Source organism: Anas platyrhynchos, chromosome 2 (assembly GCF_047663525.1).
Source record: "Anas platyrhynchos isolate ZD024472 breed Pekin duck chromosome 2, IASCAAS_PekinDuck_T2T, whole genome shotgun sequence".
Lineage (NCBI taxonomy): Eukaryota > Metazoa > Chordata > Aves > Anseriformes > Anatidae > Anas > Anas platyrhynchos.
Genome location: NC_092588.1, coordinates 14,941,321 through 14,961,717, shown reverse-complemented (window position 1 = coordinate 14,961,717; position 20,397 = coordinate 14,941,321). Strand labels below are relative to the sequence as shown.

The 20,397-nt window shown below is 41.6% G+C and overlaps 1 protein-coding gene across 1 annotated transcript in view; it reads right to left on the bottom strand.

The window, feature by feature from the left end:
• Positions 1 to 19,568, bottom strand: part of EIF3H (eukaryotic translation initiation factor 3 subunit H) — an 83,261-nt gene extending 63,693 nt beyond the window's left edge. The window contains exon 1 of the mRNA XM_027452628.3: positions 19,397 to 19,568. Coding sequence (XP_027308429.1) covers positions 19,397 to 19,516 — 120 coding nt within the window. The 5' untranslated portion in view covers positions 19,517 to 19,568. The remainder of the gene's footprint in view (positions 1 to 19,396) is intronic.
• Positions 19,569 to 20,397: the final 829 nt, after the last annotated feature.

Sequence of the window (20,397 nt, the reverse complement as noted above, 5' to 3'; positions counted from 1 at the left end):
GGTATTTACTGATGGGGGAGAGTTCATATTTACTTATCAGAAACATGTATTTATCCCTGTAATTTTTTCTCTAGCTTCCTCCTAAGTTAGCTAGCATAATTACGTCACAATTTTAAAAACACCCTTAATGAACCAGAGCCATGGTATAGGTTAAATGGGAGATCAAAAGTGATTACAAAAAAAAACTTTACAAACAGATTTCTTTCTTGGGGCAAAATTGGAAGTGAAATGGAATTTAATGCTGAAAAAAAGAGCAACAAACAAGAGCTAAATCATCTCAACTTACCAAATGTCTTCTATCACTGAGAAGACATAAAAAATATTCAACTTGTGTTTAGCATAGATTAGCTAAGGTTTACCATATATTTGCCACAAGCTCCATCTTCCACAGTCAAGGAATCCATAAAAAAAATATCATCCATAACTAGCCTATTAATTAATTACAACATAGCACGCTCTCAATTTGCTAAATAGCTATTTTCAGTATCTTTATAACCCTATAAGCCTCATGTTTTCCACTGATACCCTCTTCATTCGTTCTCGAGTTCTCTGTGCGCATTGACTGGCCCCATTACTATAATTCCTGTTTTCCCACTGATTCTGCTCCAGAAGCATTATATGATGTCAATTTTATCACAGCATTTCTGATAATAATTGCTCACAGAAAGCGGCAGCAAATTAAAAGCGCATGGGCTGTCACAGAGTATCAATGATTTTTCAGGAAGATAAAACCAGGCATTCAAATGCTAACCAAGTCCTCCCATACGCGATAAAGCTGTTACCTAAATCAGCAGTTTTCCATCTTCAACCTGAAGACCGCAGCAGAGATACAGACCCCAGTTTAGGCTCATCCAGGCAGATACAGACCCCAAATTAGGCTCACTTACAGGGTTGTTTTCTAAAGGAGTCTTTAAGAAAGGTAGCAGAAAAGTAGCTCATGAGCTCACTTCTCTGGATTTCACACCCGTTAACAAGCTGCAGAAGTTACGGTTTATGACTGCCCTGGAAAATACATTAGCTACTGAAATCATTTATGAAACGATAAATGATCGTGAAGTCTGAGAAATGCACCCGATGACACATCATCCTTGTTTTCATTCTGTTCTTTGTTCTGGAGAGTTTCAGTTAGCACATAACACACAAGCCTTTAGTAGAGCATGCTCTTAAACTTGGATTGAAAAACCTGCCATTAAAACACTACCATATGACCGATGTGGAAACAGGCACCAAAATGTTTCAGTCCTAAGAGCAGCCCTCCAAATGCAGAGTTTGCTAATCCAGAGCTGATCGCGGTACAAGCAGCAATGCCACGATCTGACTGCATAAACAAATGCTTCAGACTGAGTAAACCTCAAAGAATGCTAACTCGTACCTAGGTATTTCCCAGAAAGATGCTATGCTTATAAAGCATCAGAACAGGAACAGAACGGTTTGATTGGTCCGAAAAGAATTGCACTGATACAACACACTGAACTACAAATCAGTTCTTCCAAATGACACAAATATCCCAAAGAAATCTAAATGAACACCAGTATCAGCAATCTCTCATCCAATGCTGATTCACTTTCCAAATACTATAATTCCCATCTACATATTCATCCAATAAGACATGCTGCCTCTTTGTACAATCTGTTTTAAATACCCTTAGACCCACCACTGCTTTGCCACAGCCACATGAAACGAAGAGCAACCAAGCCACATCCCTGTCACTGCATCGCAGCGATAGCACGTGCAGGGCCAGCCAGGAACGGCTACGTACTTGAGTAAAAAGCTTATCAATTAATTTGACTTCCTATCAAAATACATGTACTTAAAAAAATTCAGCTGATACCTCTGAACATACAAGTCATGTAACAATCACGTGTGCAACTTCGCAAATACAATTAGCGTGTAAGAAATATTTAGGCGTACAACAGCTCTTTAGAGGAGGTTATACAAATAACTACTAAATAATACTCAAAAGTCCTCCCTGCCTTATGAAGTTAGTCTTCAAAAATACCAAAGCAACTCAATCACTTGGAGCAGCCAACTTGACAGATTTTAACAGTCATTAATCCGTAATTAACCAAAAAAACATGCTTGCAATTCAGCAGTACTTCTAATCTTCAAAGCACTGCTCAACCATTAAAAATGAAGTCATACAACAGAAAAAAAAAAAAAACTCTGAAACTATTAAAATGCTTAAAGACGTATATTTTAGCTGTATGATGCCAAATTTTAACTTTGGATATAATCCGACAGCGCAGCTGTTAATTTCAGAAGTTTGTATCTTCATACAGAAATTACTATACCACGAACTGTCAACCAAAACATCTTAAACCCATGTGGGGATCCTGGGAACCTTCAGTTCAACAAATATGCTAAGAGCTTTGTGTTTCTCCAAAAAGGGAGAACACCAAATCAAAGTGCTGAAGGTCATGGATTCAATGTGGAAACATTAAGATTTCCAGTATCTCTGTAGTGCTTTGCCTTACAAATACACAACAAGAGATAGGACTATAGGAAATGGCCTCGAGCTGCACCAGGGGAAGGTTTAGATTGGATATTAGGAAAAATTTCTTCACAGAAAGGGTTGTGAGGCACTGGAACAGGCTGCCCAGGGAAGTGGTTGAGTCACCATCCCTGAAGGTCTTCAAAAGATGCATGGATGTGGTGCTGAGGGACATGGCTTAGTGGTAGATTTGGCAGTGCTAGGTTAACAGCTGGACTTGGTGATCTTGGAGGTCTTTCCCAACCTAAATGACTATGAAATCAAACAAAACAGAGCTTCTGGACAAATGATGAACCAAGCTGATTTACATTCTTAAATCAAGTATTTAAACCTTTTTGAGTGCTTAACAGTGTTTCCCACCCAAGAAAGCTTTATCAGCACAACCGCTAGCACCGGTTGCCAGTGTCTGGTTGCCAGTATCCGGGAAGGGGATGGCAAGAGGGTGTAAATAACCATTTATTACTTTGCTGTTTTCAAATCAACCGTAACTGAGATGGTCATCAAGTACAGATGGTCCCACAACATGTCCATCCCCTCAATATTTAACACTAGGGAAACTGCAATCAGTATTTAGCCTGGTAAAAAAAAAAAAAAAAAGTCTTGCAAGGTTTTATTGCTAATAGTGTCTGAGTGACTTTGAATGCATTCTGTCACGGTCCTGCAGCCCTCCCCATGGTAATTCCTAAACCTCAAACCACAAACCTTTACATTTAAACAGCACAAAACAGGAATGGCAATCTGACTTAAACTCCTAGTCTGGAAAAAGTTACAGAGCAAAAACATCAACGTATTTTTGTAAATGGATAGGTCTGAACTAACAAAACTAACAACTCACGCAGCTGAGTTTCAACTGTCCTACACTCAAAGATGTTTGCGATGCTGTGAAGCTAAAATTTAGACACCTACCCAACACCTGTTAAATGAATTTATAACACCTCTGGAAGAGTTAGTTGATGTGTTAAATAATGTCCAAATGGAGACATACCAATTTGTACATACCCCTAGCTTCATGGCCCTGCCTGCTTTTTCTGTACGCACCACACCAAAAGCAAATCCACAGTCTGTGTTGTGCTGAAACCAATTAGCTACTCAGAAATGAAGTTTAATTAAGCAGTTCTGAAAGTCCTCAGGTAAGCATGGAATGGCATTGTCTTTAACAAAGACCTGGAGGGTTCAGGGGGTAGAGGAAGATACGGTGAAACATTATCATTTCTGAAGAGCTCCAAGAGGCTTTTCCCCAGGCTATGCAAGTGCTTATCCTACACTTACAAAATACAAGTTCTGGAAGGTGACCAAGCTGAAACTTGCCTCGAGCTGATTGTCTCCCAGCTGTAGCACTGCTTGATAAGACAGTACCAAAGTACTGGCAGGAAAAAAAACTCTGAAGAAATTAAGGATATCACTGCAATGGCTACGAGTAAAAAGACAGACGTGCGTGTGTGTATATTATATATTTTTTATATATGTGTGTGTGTGTGTGTGTGTGTGTGTCTAATACACATACTACCCTCCTAGATGGTTAAGGTGACGGATCTTCACGTGCATACACCAAAAACTCTGAATCTGTGCAGTCCACACAAACTTCTCCTAGAAGGTGTGGACAAACCACGTCAAAAGCACTACTCAACAGGTTGATGTACAGACCTTTTAGTTGGTGTACATGAATCCTCACATGAGACTGCTGCTACAAAGTACTGCCATCAGGTGAACTGAAGGTGAGGTGGAACTACATTTTCCACATAATAACATTGAAAATTTTGTTTATTTGTATTGATAATCAAACCTTGAATTCACTTATGTACATATTATAGACCATTTGATTTTTTTATCTTATTCTATGGTGCAGATTTTTTCAGCATTTCCAACATGAAAGGTTGGAAACCACCCACTCCACCATCTTAATGTTGGAATAAAAAGCTCCTACAACAGTTAGACCACAATTTTAACTCAGAAGAAGTAAAAAAATAAAATAAAAATGATCTGAATAGACTGTACAAAATCTAAGGCCAAAAGGACAAGACTTAGTAGACCTGAAAACCAAGGTAGCTTTAAAACAAAATTATTTCTGAATTTCTGTTCAGCAAGAAGTTCAGATATAATGAGACCAACCCTCACTGCTCTGTACAGTGAAGCATAATAGCTGTCCTTTGATTCGAAGGCCTCAAAAAGCCCACATTTTACCCTTATCTTGACTGACTAAAGCCTTAATACCAACATTTACAAAGCCTTTGAAAATGCAATTCCTGGAATCGTAAGCTTGCATTTTCTGTCACTCAGCAGCTAATAAATACCAGACGTTAAAGCCTCATTTCTGAGCTTGACAGAAATTTGGTGCTTAAAACCAGGAATTCTACAGGAGGCAGAGCAAAGCCACACGTGCCATTTCAAACCATTGCAGTCAGGTGCAAAGATCAAAATCCCTCTTTTGATTGGAGACTGGAAGTTCCCTGGAGCTGAGCTGGAACTCAGCTGCTACGAACAATGCAAATTGATCAGAGGTGGCCCTCCAGCAGGGGGTACTGTGTGGGTTTTCATACTAAAATTATGAATCACAGAACTCCCTGGGTTTTGCCTCACACAGGTCCTCAGTGCCAAATAATCTGATGGAAAAGTGGATGGAAAAATACTGGATCTTGAACTGTAGGTTTTGAAAAACTACCTTCAATGTTCCTGTACTATTTGAATACTTCTGGGTACTGAGAAACATATGAAGAGTATCTAAAATTTATTCCCTGGGCGCATTATTACATCAGTTGGTACCACATCACCTGCTTGGTTTATAAACCTCAAGATCTCAGAAGATTTAACTACAGAAGGGCATCAGCAGTCTTCAAAAAGGAGTGCAGCTTCAGAATAATCCATACATTGGGCTGAAGAAAACTACCAAAACCCTAATGGATTATTGATTTGACATCAGTTATTTCGAGTCACTTCTGCTTAGTTTACGAACCATGCCACCGTGGAATTATAGGGCACCTGAGGAATCTAGATGACTTTCTGTATCATCTCCTGCCTCATATGGTGCTTAAAGCCTCTAACATCGCTTTCCTGTGGGTTTGTTTGTAGGGTTTGTTTTTGCTTGTTTGTTTTTATTTTATTTCTCCCTCAACAGAACAAAAGAGTCGAATACATCCATACACCGCATTAAGTGAGAAGAATGCACCTCGCCACTTGCTCAGTAAGCAGCTGAATCAAAGCACAACTCAAAGGCAGTGGCAGTTCAAGGCCATTATCACTGCTTCCTCTGCATTAACTGGTTATGTGAACTTCTTGAGGCATAGTTGGGAAATTGTATCCTATTTACCCTGTAGCTCAGTCTAGAAAAAGCAGGCCGGGATGTTAACTTTGCCTGCAGCAGCCCATGCAGCGCTGTGCTCTGTGCATGTAGCTCGAGCAGCAGTGGGATCACAGCAGGGTTGTGCCTGCTGCTGAGACCACATCAGGACTCCCTCCAACCCCTCCAGAGCCAGCAGGGGCTGGGCAAGAGGGGTGGAAGGGACATGGGCAGGGCAGCTGGCCTAAACCAGCCAGGGGGATATTCCATACCATGTAGTGTCACACTCAGCAATAAAAGGTGGGTGCTCTCGTTAGGAAGATGCCTGTCCTCCCAAACTGCTACATGTATTGAGGCACTTCAGTACGTGGCTGAACATCGCTCGTTGATGGGAAGTAGAACAATATTTCTTTTTTGTGTATGATTCCATGTGGCCTTTGCTTGTTTTCTCCCTCTCCCTTCTCCCTTTAAATGATTCTTATCTCAACCCATGAGACTTTTTTTTTTTCCTTTCCAGCATCCTTTCTTCTCCTCCTCTTTGTCCGAGGAAGGGCAGTGGGACAGCAGTTGTGGTGGAGTTCAGCTGCCCAGCTGGGTAAAACCAGCACACACATTCATTGAAGACCAAAAGGTTCAACTACCACCAGGCAATGCCCCAAATAAAACACTTAAGCATCCCCTCTTCCAGTTGTTTTATTTCTCCTTTTAGCAGGAACTAATTCCAAACTGCTGCAGTAAAGGAGCTCCGGAATATCCCTGCAAGCACGAGGGGAAACCCACCCCAACAAAACCAGGTCTTCCTCTACAGCAGATAGAGCCTCCTGAAGGCAGCAGCCATTCACACAGAGCAAGTCGGGCTCACTGCAGGCACTGCCAGGTGAATTGACACCCATTTACTAGAAGCACACTCACCCACTGCTCACACACACTAGCTTCTCATCCAGTTACTCAGACACTTCAGAAACTGCAGGCACTTCAGAAACTGCAGGGATTTAAGACTATAAAGCCTATTAAAAAAAAGCTGCTCCAAATTATAAAAATAACTGATTCTATTCAAAACCAGGCGTATAACATGAAACAAAACGTTAGCTAGCAACTAGAAATAAATCTGGTAAATATCTAAAATGTAAAATGAAAAAAAATCACTGCTGACAAACAGGTAGGTGGAATTTGGCTTGCAGAACTGAAATAGTACAGACACAAAGTCTGCTGCTGTGCAAATACAACATGAGAAGGGGAGATCGCTGGGTAGAGGCTTGTCGTTTTGTCACAGGCTGTGGTTTTCTTCAGCTCTCTCAGGAACTTGAGTTAATCAGCTAATGTCTTATAGGCACCATGAAAGACCTGTTTAAGTCATTCACTTAGGTTCAAGTGAGCTGCTTGTTCCTGCAAGGGGAGGAAGTTAAAGGCAAACTGCAACGCACCAAGTGAGACCGTGATTAGACAGTGGAGAAAATAGTATTAAAAGGCAGAAACATACCAAATGTAAATCAAGGCATCTTTTAATTAACAGACCAGTCTCTTCCTGATTTCTGTGTCCCACCACATTTTCATTCATCTTTTTTGACTGCACAATGGTGCGGGTTAACAACCATCCCCATGGTTATCTACAAGCCATTAGTATACTTTAATTATTGCCTCAACATCAGTAAAAATGCACCATTACATCCGTGTATTTAAGCTCTCCATCGCCCTGCTCACACGCTCATGTAAGGCGTTTCTCTGCGATGCAAAGTTTCCTAACAAATTTCACAGTACATGGATCCATCCTCATTTCCATGGAAACCACCAGGGCCATGGGCACTGCAGAATAACTTTCTTGTAGAAACATTTCTCTAACACAGCCCCAGGATTTCAATCGTGCGAGCAGCAGGGCATTAGATGTTATTACCACGCTGTTAGGAGGCAGCGAGAGGGCTGTAATAAGATAAACGGCCCAAATCCTACTAGTTACAAGCGGGACGGAGCATTTCACCAGCACTACTTAGCGTATTATTTCTATTTCACAAGATTCACAGCGCTCTAATCTTTTGAAAGCTGAAAATTTAGCATTTTAGGCAATTTTTCTAAACTGCCACCACAGTTCAGACTCATTATTTTTAATGAATTCAATACACAACCCTCATTTTTAGGGTGAGAGCTGATGAACACGCTCCTGTAGAGCGCACACAGAAATAGTGAAGGCAGGCACAGTTTCAAGGCTTGGTACACCAGAGCCATACACAACATGTATATATTGTGTAGTAGTAAACTGCCGTTGTTGAATTATTGGAGTGTTTATTGAACTAGCAGTGCATTTGCAAGCAGGTTTACTCTTAAGCATCAACTTCCAGCAGTTTCCCATTAAATGATTTCAAGATGACAGCCACAAGCAGCAGCAGCCAATTTTACTAATCAATATTTTCAATCAAATTGTGCAAAACTACTATCATTTTGAAGCTGAAGAGAAACTGCAAGAAAGTCACCCTTATCTATTTGGCCTTCAAAAACTAGTGAAATAGGCTATAACTTGGCAGGGGGAGGGCTGTTTTTTCACCACCAATTGGTCTTTTGCAAAGTCCATCATAACTTGCCCAACACTACAGGAATACACGTACTGTTTGACAGCATGTCTTAAAAAAGATGACCTCCACGTGCATTCAACAGATGCTTTTAAGTAGGCAGTAAAATCCCTGCTAGATGTGACTTGTATGACATTTTAATCATTTATAACCTTTTGCGTGACTTGTTTTCCACATTCAAGCACTTACCCTTTTGGGCAAACTCTTGGTTATGCACTAAAGGACTGAGATCGAAAAAGATTGTCCTAGTAACAGTAGTGCAATTCTGAGAACAGACTGGACAGGGTCTCAGCTTTCCTGGGGACTTAAAACATAAAATTGCAGGAGGAAAGAAAAGCCACCAATAACGAGCTATTGTTGGTAACCTTCAGCTTCCCCATCATTCAGAGAGACTTGCTTTTGTACCTCCATCTGAAAAAGGAGGTGTGAAAACCACTTCTGAAAGAGCTCATTCCTAATAATAGCTAATATTGTTAATATTAGCAGGGAGATTAAACACCATTCTCATTTTCTCACCGGGAGAACCAATGGATAAGGTAGTACAGCCTTCTGTATTATCCCCAAACACTGACTTGATAGCTGAAGTAAATACTGTGTGCCATCTTAAAACAAATTTAAAAGCTTTAACACTGCTGATTTTCAGTATCAATAAGGTAACAATAAAAAAATGGAGTGCTAAGTGCTCAGAACTCAGCCGTATGTTAACAAAGGAGCTTGCTTATTGTCCTCAGACCTGCATATATAAAAAATACAGACAAAAAGCAACTTATACCTCCAACAAAGATACTGAACACGAAACAGACACTTTCTTAACACAAAAAAAATATGTCTACTACATACTGTACAGCTACAGGGCTCTGTGGAACAGGAAGGATGTGCAGCAGGCAGACAGCAAGGCAAGATATAATGTTTAAGAAAAACAGCAGAAACTGCTAAGCTTTATCTGCTCAAAGCAACATCCCAACCCTCCTTTTCCAGTAAAGGACCAAATATTCATAATAGAAAATTAGCCCATTATTGCATATACACAACAAAATTCAGGTGCATCTTCAAACTCCAGTGAACAACAAGTCTTTCTTTATTAACTTTAAAATTAGGTTAAGACATAAAAATGAATAAAATGCTTATCTGAAACAAGCATACACACAAGTAATTCGAGAGTATTCCTACACTTATTCCTGAATAACCTTGTGCATGCATGTTACACAAGACATTATCGAGGTTAAATAACTTATATTGTCTTTGCTTCACATTCTTGATTTTGGATTATTGAATAATCCTACAAAACACTAACAAGACAACTACATAAGCATGAAATTTTCCAATTGCACATAAATATGTTTACTTTCCATTAAGATGATACCATGTAACATGCAGTAACAATTGAACTGCTAAGCACTGGTGTTAAAGCAGATGTGACATCTGTAATCTTAACACTTCCCGAAGATTTAAAAATGCAGCATGCTCAGACTGCCATCACTGAGAATACATTTTGAGAATGCATGTAAACAAGGAAAAATAATATGCACAGGAATCAGATCTAAAAAAAATATCTGGCAAAGAAAGATTAATAGGAAAGAAGCCAGCAGCAATAAATTGAAAATACATTATCTTTTTTCAAAGACCAGAAAAAGAAAATGACTTTCTCCTCTTCCAAAACCTCTCATGAAGTCTCTAAGATTTGTTTAAAGGGTGGAAGAAAAAAACTATTAGATAAGGCATAGAAGACATTTGTTTTATATGTACCACAAAAGGCCTTTCAGCATCTCTATCTCCTGCCAATGTCCTGCTGGATCTTACACTTCCCTGAACTATATCACGCTGCATGACAACTGCAAAGATCTAATTTTATTACAATAAAACAAAAACCAAAGGAACATGTTTAACAATATTTCAGTGTGCAAGAGGGCAATGTACTGCCTCAGCAGCTAACCCAGCTACTGTCTCCTCTCCAGTCTTAGGCAGCTCAGTCAAAACTAACACCTGCAATAAGACAAAGGTAATGTTTACTAGCTCTTTTGTTTCTGATGTGACACTTTCATCATTAAAACGTAGTGAATTATTTGATATTTGGTGGCAATATTCTCCTTAATATTAAGACAGCCCAGTGGGAACCAACAGAGCACAATACACTGTTTTTAAGAGCTATGCATACACAAGTACAAGGTGAGAGAGACCGATGTGCACATAGCAGGAACAGCAAATAACAAGGAGTTTGACTGTAAATGACAGTAGCACAGAGGGCAACATATTATTTCTCCTTGCACACAGGAAAGAAAAGCCTGTTTTGAAATTATATTTTCCCCTTCAAGTCTGAAGCCTAACACTGTTCAACACATTTAAACCACCTCCACGTTTAGATTAACTCCTTTTGTCAGCACACCAGCTTCACAGTACGAAGTGATACCAGATGTTTTAGCTTTAAATGCCTCACTGGAGTATACTTACCGTGACATTTAGTAGATGCTGAGTGCTCCAACGCATTCTTACAAATCATTTAAAGTTTGTGCTTTGTTAGCAAGTATACCTGCTACCCACTGAGAAGAGATGCTGAAATTTTAATCCTCAAACCACCTCAGTGTAGGTGCTTCAGCCATTTTAAATTAAGAAATCTCAAAGAGGATAATGTCTATATTTAGGAGTGAAATTGATGGCAAGAGCAACAGCTTTCAAATAGAAAGTCTCTTCCACACTAAAAGAAACCACTCACAGACCGAGGACTGAAGGAACACTAGGTTAGCAAAACAACAACAACAAAAAGATTGTTTTAAATAGGAATGTGCCAACATAAAAAGGGGAATAAAGAACACAGATCATATTCTTGGCACACTTCATTCAACTCCCTACCACTTGGATTTATACGGCTGTTGCTGTGGTAACAGACAAAGCTGGCTGTTGTGGTTTCACACTGGTAGGCAGCCAAGCACCACGCAGCCGCTCTCACTCCCCCTCCTCAGAAGGATGGGGAGGAAAATACAACAAAAAAAACTCATGGGCTGGGACAGGAGATCACTCACCAATTACCTTCATGGCCGAAACAGACTCAGCATCAGGGAGATTAATTTGATTTATTGCCAATTAATAACAGACTGGAGCAGGGAAAGCTAAAAGCAGACTAAAAACACCTTCCCCTTGCCCCCCATCCATCATCTTCTACCTCCCCCTCAGTGGTGCAGGGGCATGGGGGCTGTGCTCAGTCCCTGACACTTCGTCTCCGCCACTCCCTCAGGGTCCCTCTCTGCCCCTGCTCCCCATGGGGTCCCTCCCACGGGATGCCGTCCTTCCCGAACTGAGCCTGCGGGGGCTGCCCACAGGCAGCAGCTCTTCAGGAACTGCTCCCACACGGCTCCGTCCCACGGGGTCCATCCCCCAGGAGCAAACTGCTCCAGCACGGGTCCCCCATGGGTGCTGGCAGCTCCCCCCAGCCCCCCTGCTCCTGCGTGGGCTCCTCTCCATGGGCTGCAGCTCCAGCCCAGGGCCTGCTCCTGCAGGGGCTCTCCATGGGCCGCAGCCTCCTACAGGCCACATCCACCTGCTCCACCAGGGGCTCCTCCACAGACCGCAGTAGAACTGCTGCTGCGTGCACCTCCTCTGGAGCACCTCCTGCTGCACTCACCTGCTCTCCCAGAGGCCCAACCAGTGTCATTCCCTGGCTCAGCTCTGGCCAGCAGCAGGTCCCTTTGGAGCAGCTGGAGTTGGCCCTGCTCTGACATGGGGCAGCTGCTGGTCTCTGCTCAGAGGCCACCGTGCTCCTCACTACCAAAACCTCACCACTCAAACCCAACGTGCTGATTCTCAAGGCCAACAAGTCAAACACTGCAGAACATTTTCCATAGAGTGCTATTAATCCTACCGAAGTGTCACCAACAAACTTAGCTACCTGGAGAAGGAAGGGGTGAGGAAAAAAGCCTCCAAATTTCACTGACACTTCCACTAAGCCTGAAAAAATTGAAGGTATATTCCAGTGAGGTTCTTTCCTTTACAACTTGGTAGTACACACCAGTACTCTCCCTTCTGAATGGAAGCACTGCTTCATCAGCATGTTCCCTCTAGGTTATATTCATGCAACTCATCATACCTGAATATTAATACAATGTGTGTGTATATAATATGGAGATATGTAAAATCACCCAACCAATACCAAATGTTTGCATGTTCTCCACCATTCAAGTTTCCAGGAAGACATCCAGCTAGAGTTCAGTTCACACTCTCAGTCTCTAAAATGTAGGTCAGATTAAGTAAAGAGACCAAACTTAAATTTAAGATACCATTCAGACTTCTTTGGAAGGACACAGAAAACAACACAGCCTGAAGGACACACAGTCCTAAAATCCCTTTCTTATTACAGCTGTGCAACATCAAGGAGCTGTACAGAAAGCAGCAAGCAGAGCACATAGCTTGGGCATTTTTGCAAAGTCTTCAGATTGGATAAGGAGAGAGGAAGAAACCAGAAGGAAAACTGGAAAAGCACAGTCTTCAAAACTTAAGAAAATGTCAAAGATTTTTAAGGCAATTCAAAACAGGCCTCATTTATTATAAATTTTAAATGAAACGTACTTCAATGCTATGGAAGTGTATTGCTTTCCTTCTGAGCATCTCAAAAGCTCTCCTTAAAAAGGTATTTGAAGATGAGTCTCAAGAACTAATTACCAGGAAATGTGATCTTGTGTTTTCATTTACTGTGATCAGACAAATCATCTTCAAGAGCCCCTTACCCCAGAAGCTACCTAGGCCTTCCTTATCAACAGCTGGGAACGTGATCCTATTTATCATATACTTTCAGGGCAAAAATAGCTGGTAATCAGAAAACAAGGTACAAGCAACTTAAATACCATGACTGCAAGTAAAGTAACTATGGAAAAAACAGCTCAATTTTATTTTCTTTAAGGCAGGCTCACAAGCTTTTATGTAGATTAGAACATAAAAACAAAGCTCTTCATACCACAAGCAAGAACACAAACCATTAAGCACACTACATCACCAACCTAGGGATAATGTAATGAAGCTTAAAGTAACAACCTTGGAGTAAATCAGTCAAATCTCGTATCTACACTATAGCCACACTAGTGCAAATGTAAAGCCTATGAGTATCTCTAGACAATGGCTAGAAGTTACATTTAGGCCAACGTGTGTTTATATTTTATTTAACTAGACAAGGATATCTTAAGATTTAGCTTGAGTTCTAAGCAAATCTTAAAAAATGTGCCTCAATACATATTCAGAGAATTAAGTAGATGGAATATTACCTGACACTGGAACATCATCTGGAGTATTAATAGTGCCTCAATACTTCACCTCCAAGTTTGATGGCCTAAAGATTTAGGCATGCTGCTATCCACAAAGGCTTCTGCTGAAAGCTTGGGCAATACTCACTAACTCCAGACTAGCAATTTGTTACAAGTATTAAGGTTTTCCACATTAACAACTACGAAGATAAAGGAACAGCAACCTACAGTAGTTTCAAGAAGTCTATATAAGTTTTACTACTTCCTACAACATGTAAAATTTATGCATAATGGCCATAAATGTGAAAATGACTCCTACACAATGGTTTAATAAAACAGGAAATATCATTTCTTTTAATGAAGTAATAAGAGCAGCTAGCATTTTAATGCATTATCATGTTGTTATGGTTGTAATTACATCGCTACGCAGGAGCAATAAATGAGGAAGCCTTATTGTCCAGTCAATGTTCCAAAAGTATCTCTGAATATAGTTTTTGAATGCATATATTCAACAGAGGTTAGAATTAGATAAAAAGTCATATATTGGTGTTTAAGGATTTACTTGGTTGAGAAGCTGTTTTTCTGCAAAAGACATCTCTGCTGTTACTCATTTTATGTTTATTCCTGGAATAGCCTCACATAATGCAGGATATGCAAAAAATGAAACAGCTTCCCAATAACAATGTATTTCTGTGTGACTACTCAGGAGATAAACATGATAAATAAAAAGCACTTAGCTGGTCTGACAGCCAGGACACTTGCCTTACTAAAAGATCCCCATTGTCCAACCCACAACTGTTATTTTTGCAGAAGAAAGCTTCCATGTGTCCATTATCCTCATACTAGTGGTCTGACATGGCACATGGCCAGATACAGTAACTATGTTGTTTAATATTAGTTCAATTTCTACATGACATCAGCTTTCATGCTTACCTAGCAAAAATGTTATTCACCCTACCTGATCTCATGTCTCCAAGAGACACAGCAGCTCGTCCCTGTTTTTACAGCTTTACACCTTGCCTGACACTACCACTGAAATTGTGAGATGTGCAGAAATGCAGAGGAGGACCTTGGTGCAATCCTAGTTGAACAGGATTAGAAATTTCACTACAAAAAGCATTCTAGAAAAGTCTCCAAACCTTGGTGGAAATTCAGAAGCTCTTATTAAAGCTACAGCACACTTCAAGAAAAATTTAAAAACTGGACGATCTGTGAACTTTTTCATGTCATGCCTGGAAGTTGCACTTTGTATAAGCTTACCCAAGACTGCAAGTTCACAAGATGAGGCTATGAAGCGATGGGAAACCAGCACACAAACGAAGAAACACAGGGTCACCCAACAGCCTGCTGCAGGCAGGAACACAATGTTATGCTGAGCCTAAATAATATTAGCATTCATATGATTACTTTATTTAAAAAAAAAAAAAGGAATACTGCAAAAATTAAATGCTGAAGAGTTACTACAAACTTGAAACAAGGTTTGGCTGCAGACTCCCATTGCAGTGATGCGCCCAAGTGGAACACAGAGCTTCTTAAGGACAAACTTGCTCCAGTTACTCTCACAGTCACAGTGCAGTTGTTTTAGTATCTGAGTTTGTCCTCTTTGCCTCATTTACTCACTTTGTGTGAGATACACGATGCAAAGGGCCCTGTAGAGCAAACAGCTGGCACTTGCACAGTTAAGGGCTATATTCTAGTGCATGCGTAAAAGACCCCAAATAAAACTGCAAGAGCAAAACACCCATTCTGAGAAAGACTTAAAGGGACAACGAATCCAGCAAAAGCAGTATTCACAATATTTTTTGTGATGGCTCTTATTTAAAATGTCAAGAAAAACTAAAGTACCTCAATCATTAACCCAGTGGGTACAACAATAATTTCCTTGTCAACCTCTCTCATTTTAAATTCTCACCTGAAGATTAGACAGTAACAGCATTCTGAAGAAGCCAGCAACATCCCACAAGTGTACTTACATCTGAAACCCTACACCACACAGGAGCATCTCATGGTATGGTCCTAACACTGATCACAAACAGAATTTTGGCATGGAGATAATATAACAAGAAGTCAGATCCCATATGAGTACAGGACTTAACGGAAAAAGAGGAAAGATGGTGTTTGTTAGCATTAAGGAAACAAACATGAAGATTTGGAAAAAAAAATCAGAACATTTAGGTTGGAAATGAGCTTTAGGATCATCAAGTCCAACCATCACCTAACACTACAAGTCCACCACTACACCACATCCCTAAGCCCCACATCCACATATCTCATATAGGTCACTTAATTGCACAGGTGAATAATAGAACTACTGCCAGCTCTACTCAGCTAGTCCCAAAACCTCTTTCAACAAAGGAATCAGTTCTACCAATATTCCAAAACTCATCAGCTTACAGTTTGAAGTTTACTGAACCTCATGGAAGCAAAGAATAACAGGTCAGTGAAAACAAGCCAAATTACAGCAGCTGAACTCTAAAAATTCAGACCAGCACCCCCAAAGAATCTGAATAACTGCGATAAACAGGAGACCAACAGCATCTCTTTGGGGGGGAAAGCAAATTATCGAATTATGGCATTGCTTTACATTTATTCCAGATAGGGTAAAATAATGACTACACCACTGGGGTCAAATCACAAGTGACACCTGAGGTGTTTGCTACTAAGAGCCACCCACCCATGGAACTGAAAAGCTGGCAAACTTAGAAGCATGGAAGAAATACAAGTTCCCAAGGTCAGGCACAACCTTCTCTACACTACACCCATAAATTCTGTCAGAAACACTCAAGCATTCAAGCTCCAATATGGTGCTCGTGCATCTGGACACCACTATCTACACAAAAATTCAGAGGCTTCCAGCAAACATACAAAGCTACACACTGCTGCTACTTCTCTATTCAGCAGGGAAAAAAGGGATCAAAACCTGTTGAAAACAATTAACTGGGCAGAAAGCCTTTGTCCTTTCCTTCCATGCATCCTTCCCTCGCCCACATGTGCACCCCACCCCCCAGGTCTGTGCTTCTCTTCCTCCTCCATGCCTGAAGCTTAGGAAAAGCATGCTATAATCCCTGCTTCCCGTGAACCAGTGAGCAGAGACAACATTTAATTACCTACAAGGCGCAGAACATCCTTGGTGTCTGGTCACAACCACATCTCCTTCCATCTCTAAGCAATGCCCCTGCCATTAAAGGCAGTTACAAGCAGCTATGAATGCAGCTGGACATCTGGAACCAGCTGCCCTGAGCCACCACCAGGCAGGTGCCTGTGCACAAGTGCCAGAGACAATCAGAAATCTAGGCAACTTATAGTCTTCCCAGGTCTGAGTTGTTTAACATCCCATTCTCAAGTGGCAAAAGGTGATTATAAGGTGACCTTAACTCTGTCACAAAGAAAAACTAAACCAGATCTGCTCAAGCTAATAAAACAGAATACGATATTTTAAATCTCCTCATCTTGCAGCAGAGCAGCTAGTCATATATAAGCATCACTTGACACTTGAGTTCTCAGCTGTAGTAGCAGAAAAGGGTACAGACTTGTGCTCTTCTTCTTCCTGTCAAATTGTGAAGGCTGATAAATTACATCCACATTTCATTTCAGAACCACTTCATAAGAAAAAGCACTCAGGTGCTTCATTCAAGTTACCAAGCGTCTATAATGTGACACCTTCCTGAATCTTCCTAAGCTTTTGTACTATTATTTTGTGGAGCACACTAATAGACTGCTAACATTTTTTTTAAAGTTACACGGACTTAGCCAATCTTAACAGTCAGGATTTCTTTGTTCACTTTTACTTCCACCATAACAGTGGTTTTTAATTTACTCTTGCACTACCTGAAACAAAAATGCACGCGATCTAAATCCAAATGGCACCACTGCACAATAAAAATAAGGAAATCATCAGATTAAAATGAGAAAGAAGTTAAATTAGGCACAAGTAGAGTATTTTGTAGTTAAGAGGAAGCCAGAAAAGTAGTTTTTTCTGCATGATTCTGTATTATATTTTACGGTAACACACTGACATTTAGAAATTCTCCAGTACCAATATTATTTTCTTTTACTGTTCCGCTGAAATCCTTCTTTCTGGAAGTACTTCTGTATTCTCACACACACAGAAGACTGATGCATCTTCCATTTTTTATAAGCAAATCCAAACCAACCTACGTGTCTGTGCCTTTGTTTTCAGAGCAGCTCCATCTGACAGCTTTACTGATGTCACCAGCAGGACATGTGGCGCCAGCAGAGGGAAACAGATCACTGACTGCCTGACTCCCACCACTTCATCCCCAGTTGTGGAATGTCATTACTCTGGGCATGGCTAATTAAGGCCCATTAGCTTGTGAGAGCACAGATGAGACATTTAAATCAGCAGGAGGCTAGAAAAATTTTTAGCAGAATTTGAGTAGAACAAGCTTAGGACTTGCAAAGGGAGCCACTTTAGTTACAAGGCAAGTAGATTTATGCTTCTCTTCACCCCAGGCACCACAGCAGGTTGTGAATCTCACTGCTAGCATCCTGAGAGAGCTCTGTGTAAGATCCATTGAGATCATCTGCAGGTGGAAGGGTGAAAGCTTTCCAGTGCTTTCAGTAAGCCACCTTCACCTCTAGACAAGATACACCACCACAGTGTATCTGAGTAAGAAACAAAGACAAGATTAAAAAAATAAAGCAGAAAGATTTGATGAACATGTGCTGGACAGTCAGAAGTAGACCACCAGGGCCACCTGCACCTGATGTGAATAGGCTGTAGTTCACAACGTAAATTACACATCTGAGGGAGAACAGTTTTGAAACATCTGTTCTCCTTAGTTAAGATAGAGACAATAGAAATCAAATCTAACAGTTTAAGATGTTGCTACACTCAGAGAAATGGAATTACAGGTACCAACCTGTGTTCTGCTCACTTTTTTTTCTTTCCAATGTTCCCTCAAGCTTGTTAACAAAAAGCTACATGCATATACACTGGGGTCCATCCTGTTTGTAACGGCAGTTGATGATTTTAACCCACTGATGAGCCCACTGTCAGTTGATGATTTTAGGACTAAACATAGCAACTGGCCAGTATTCACTACCCCTTTGGATAAGCCATGTGCACCAAAGCCGTAAACAACTGGACACTGTGCTGCAGAAATACTCAGCCATTACTTCAAACGTTCTCTTTCCAATCATAAGAACCTGTATAGAGACATACATTATTATTTATCTTCCCAAACATTTACTGAAGTGTAACTCTGGGATAACAAGGGAGTCTATCCCTAATTAATGACAAGCAGGCTTTTGAATGCTTGTCCCAAAATGGTGAGCTGCTCCCATTACTATTATATCAACCTTACACAGTGCTCCAGTGACACCTGGCAAAGGTAATGAAAAAGTAAACAACATTTATTCTCTTAAACACTCAATAAATTATTTACTTTCCCCACTCTGTGATATTTCTGAGTACTGCCAACTGCAGATAGTAGCTGACACAGAAAGCGCCAGCTGTATGACTGAGAACCAACTTCAGCAGACACTTCTGCTCAAGGTCCGGGTGGTCAGTTCAGAAACAGCCCCGCTAGAACAGCTTCACTCTGGCTTTTTGTCTCTTACTAATAAGACACGGTGAGTTGCGGCCAGACGGACAAAGAAGGTTAAAGGCACAAGGGATGAAGGCAAACCCAGCACGCTTGCCGACACCTCCCACACCTCCCCGCAGCGCTGGGCACGCACGGAGGAAGCACCAAGCGAGGGCCCTGGAGCAGAGCAGGGGCAGGGACAGAGGCAGAGGCTGACAGCCGCCGAGGCGCTGCGGGAACGAGCCCGGGCCGCGAGGCCGCCGCTGCTCCCCAGGGCCGCCGGGGCGGGCACTCACCAGCCCGTCGATCTGCACTTGCTTCACTGCCGCGTCCCCGGCGGCGGCGGCCTTGCCTTTGCCCTTGGAGGCGCCGAAGCCGCCGCCGGCCGCGCCGGAGCCCTCCTTGCGCGCAGCCATCCCCGCCGCCACCCCGCCGGAAAGAGAGAAGCGAAACCCCGGAAGCGGCGCTTTAAGGCGCGGCGGTGCGCGACGAAAAGGCTCCGGGCGGAAACACATCGGGAGGGGGGGAGGGGGGCGCGCATGCGCGGGGTGTGGAGGTGGGGGGGAGGAAAGGGCTTTGGGAGCCTTGGATTTGAGGTTTAAAAAAATTAAAAATAAAAAAATAAATGGAGTTACGTGAATAGCTGTCTTGAGCGTGAATAACAGCCCATGTTCAGAGGCAGGATGCAAAAACACGACATTACGTACAAAGCCCCGAAATACCAGCCTCTCACCTCAGTCTCAAGAGAGGGTTTAAGGGATACGTGAACCACCAACTCTCGATATTTGCTTTTTTTTCACCCTCATTTTAAGTACTCCAAACCCCACTTTCCAACTTTTCAGTTGAAAAATTAAATGGTCTGTGAAAGGTAGGTGTACCAAGCACCCCAGCGCTCTCCAGATGCTCTGCCGAGTATGTAACCTCATAAAAATCCACCGTGAACCTTTTCAGCAGTGTGATTGACGCCAACTTCTAGCTGGGGAGGGGGAACATACCAACGCCAATACCGAAATTATCTGCGTTTTCCAGCAGACAGGCTCAGCACTTGTCTGTTCTAATAAAGTGGACTTAGCATCACTGAGAAGGCTCCCTACCAGCTGCCCGCATGAGGGCTAGGAGAGATTCAAGCAAAGAATTTTGTATAATAAACATACCCAGCGGGGAAATCAAAACCTAAATGCCACTGATATCACTGACAAGATCTGTATTGACTATAACAACAGACGCAGATGCCTGGCTTAGCCATGAACACCTCACCACAGATGTCTGAAGATAGGTGAGATGAAGCCCACTTCAG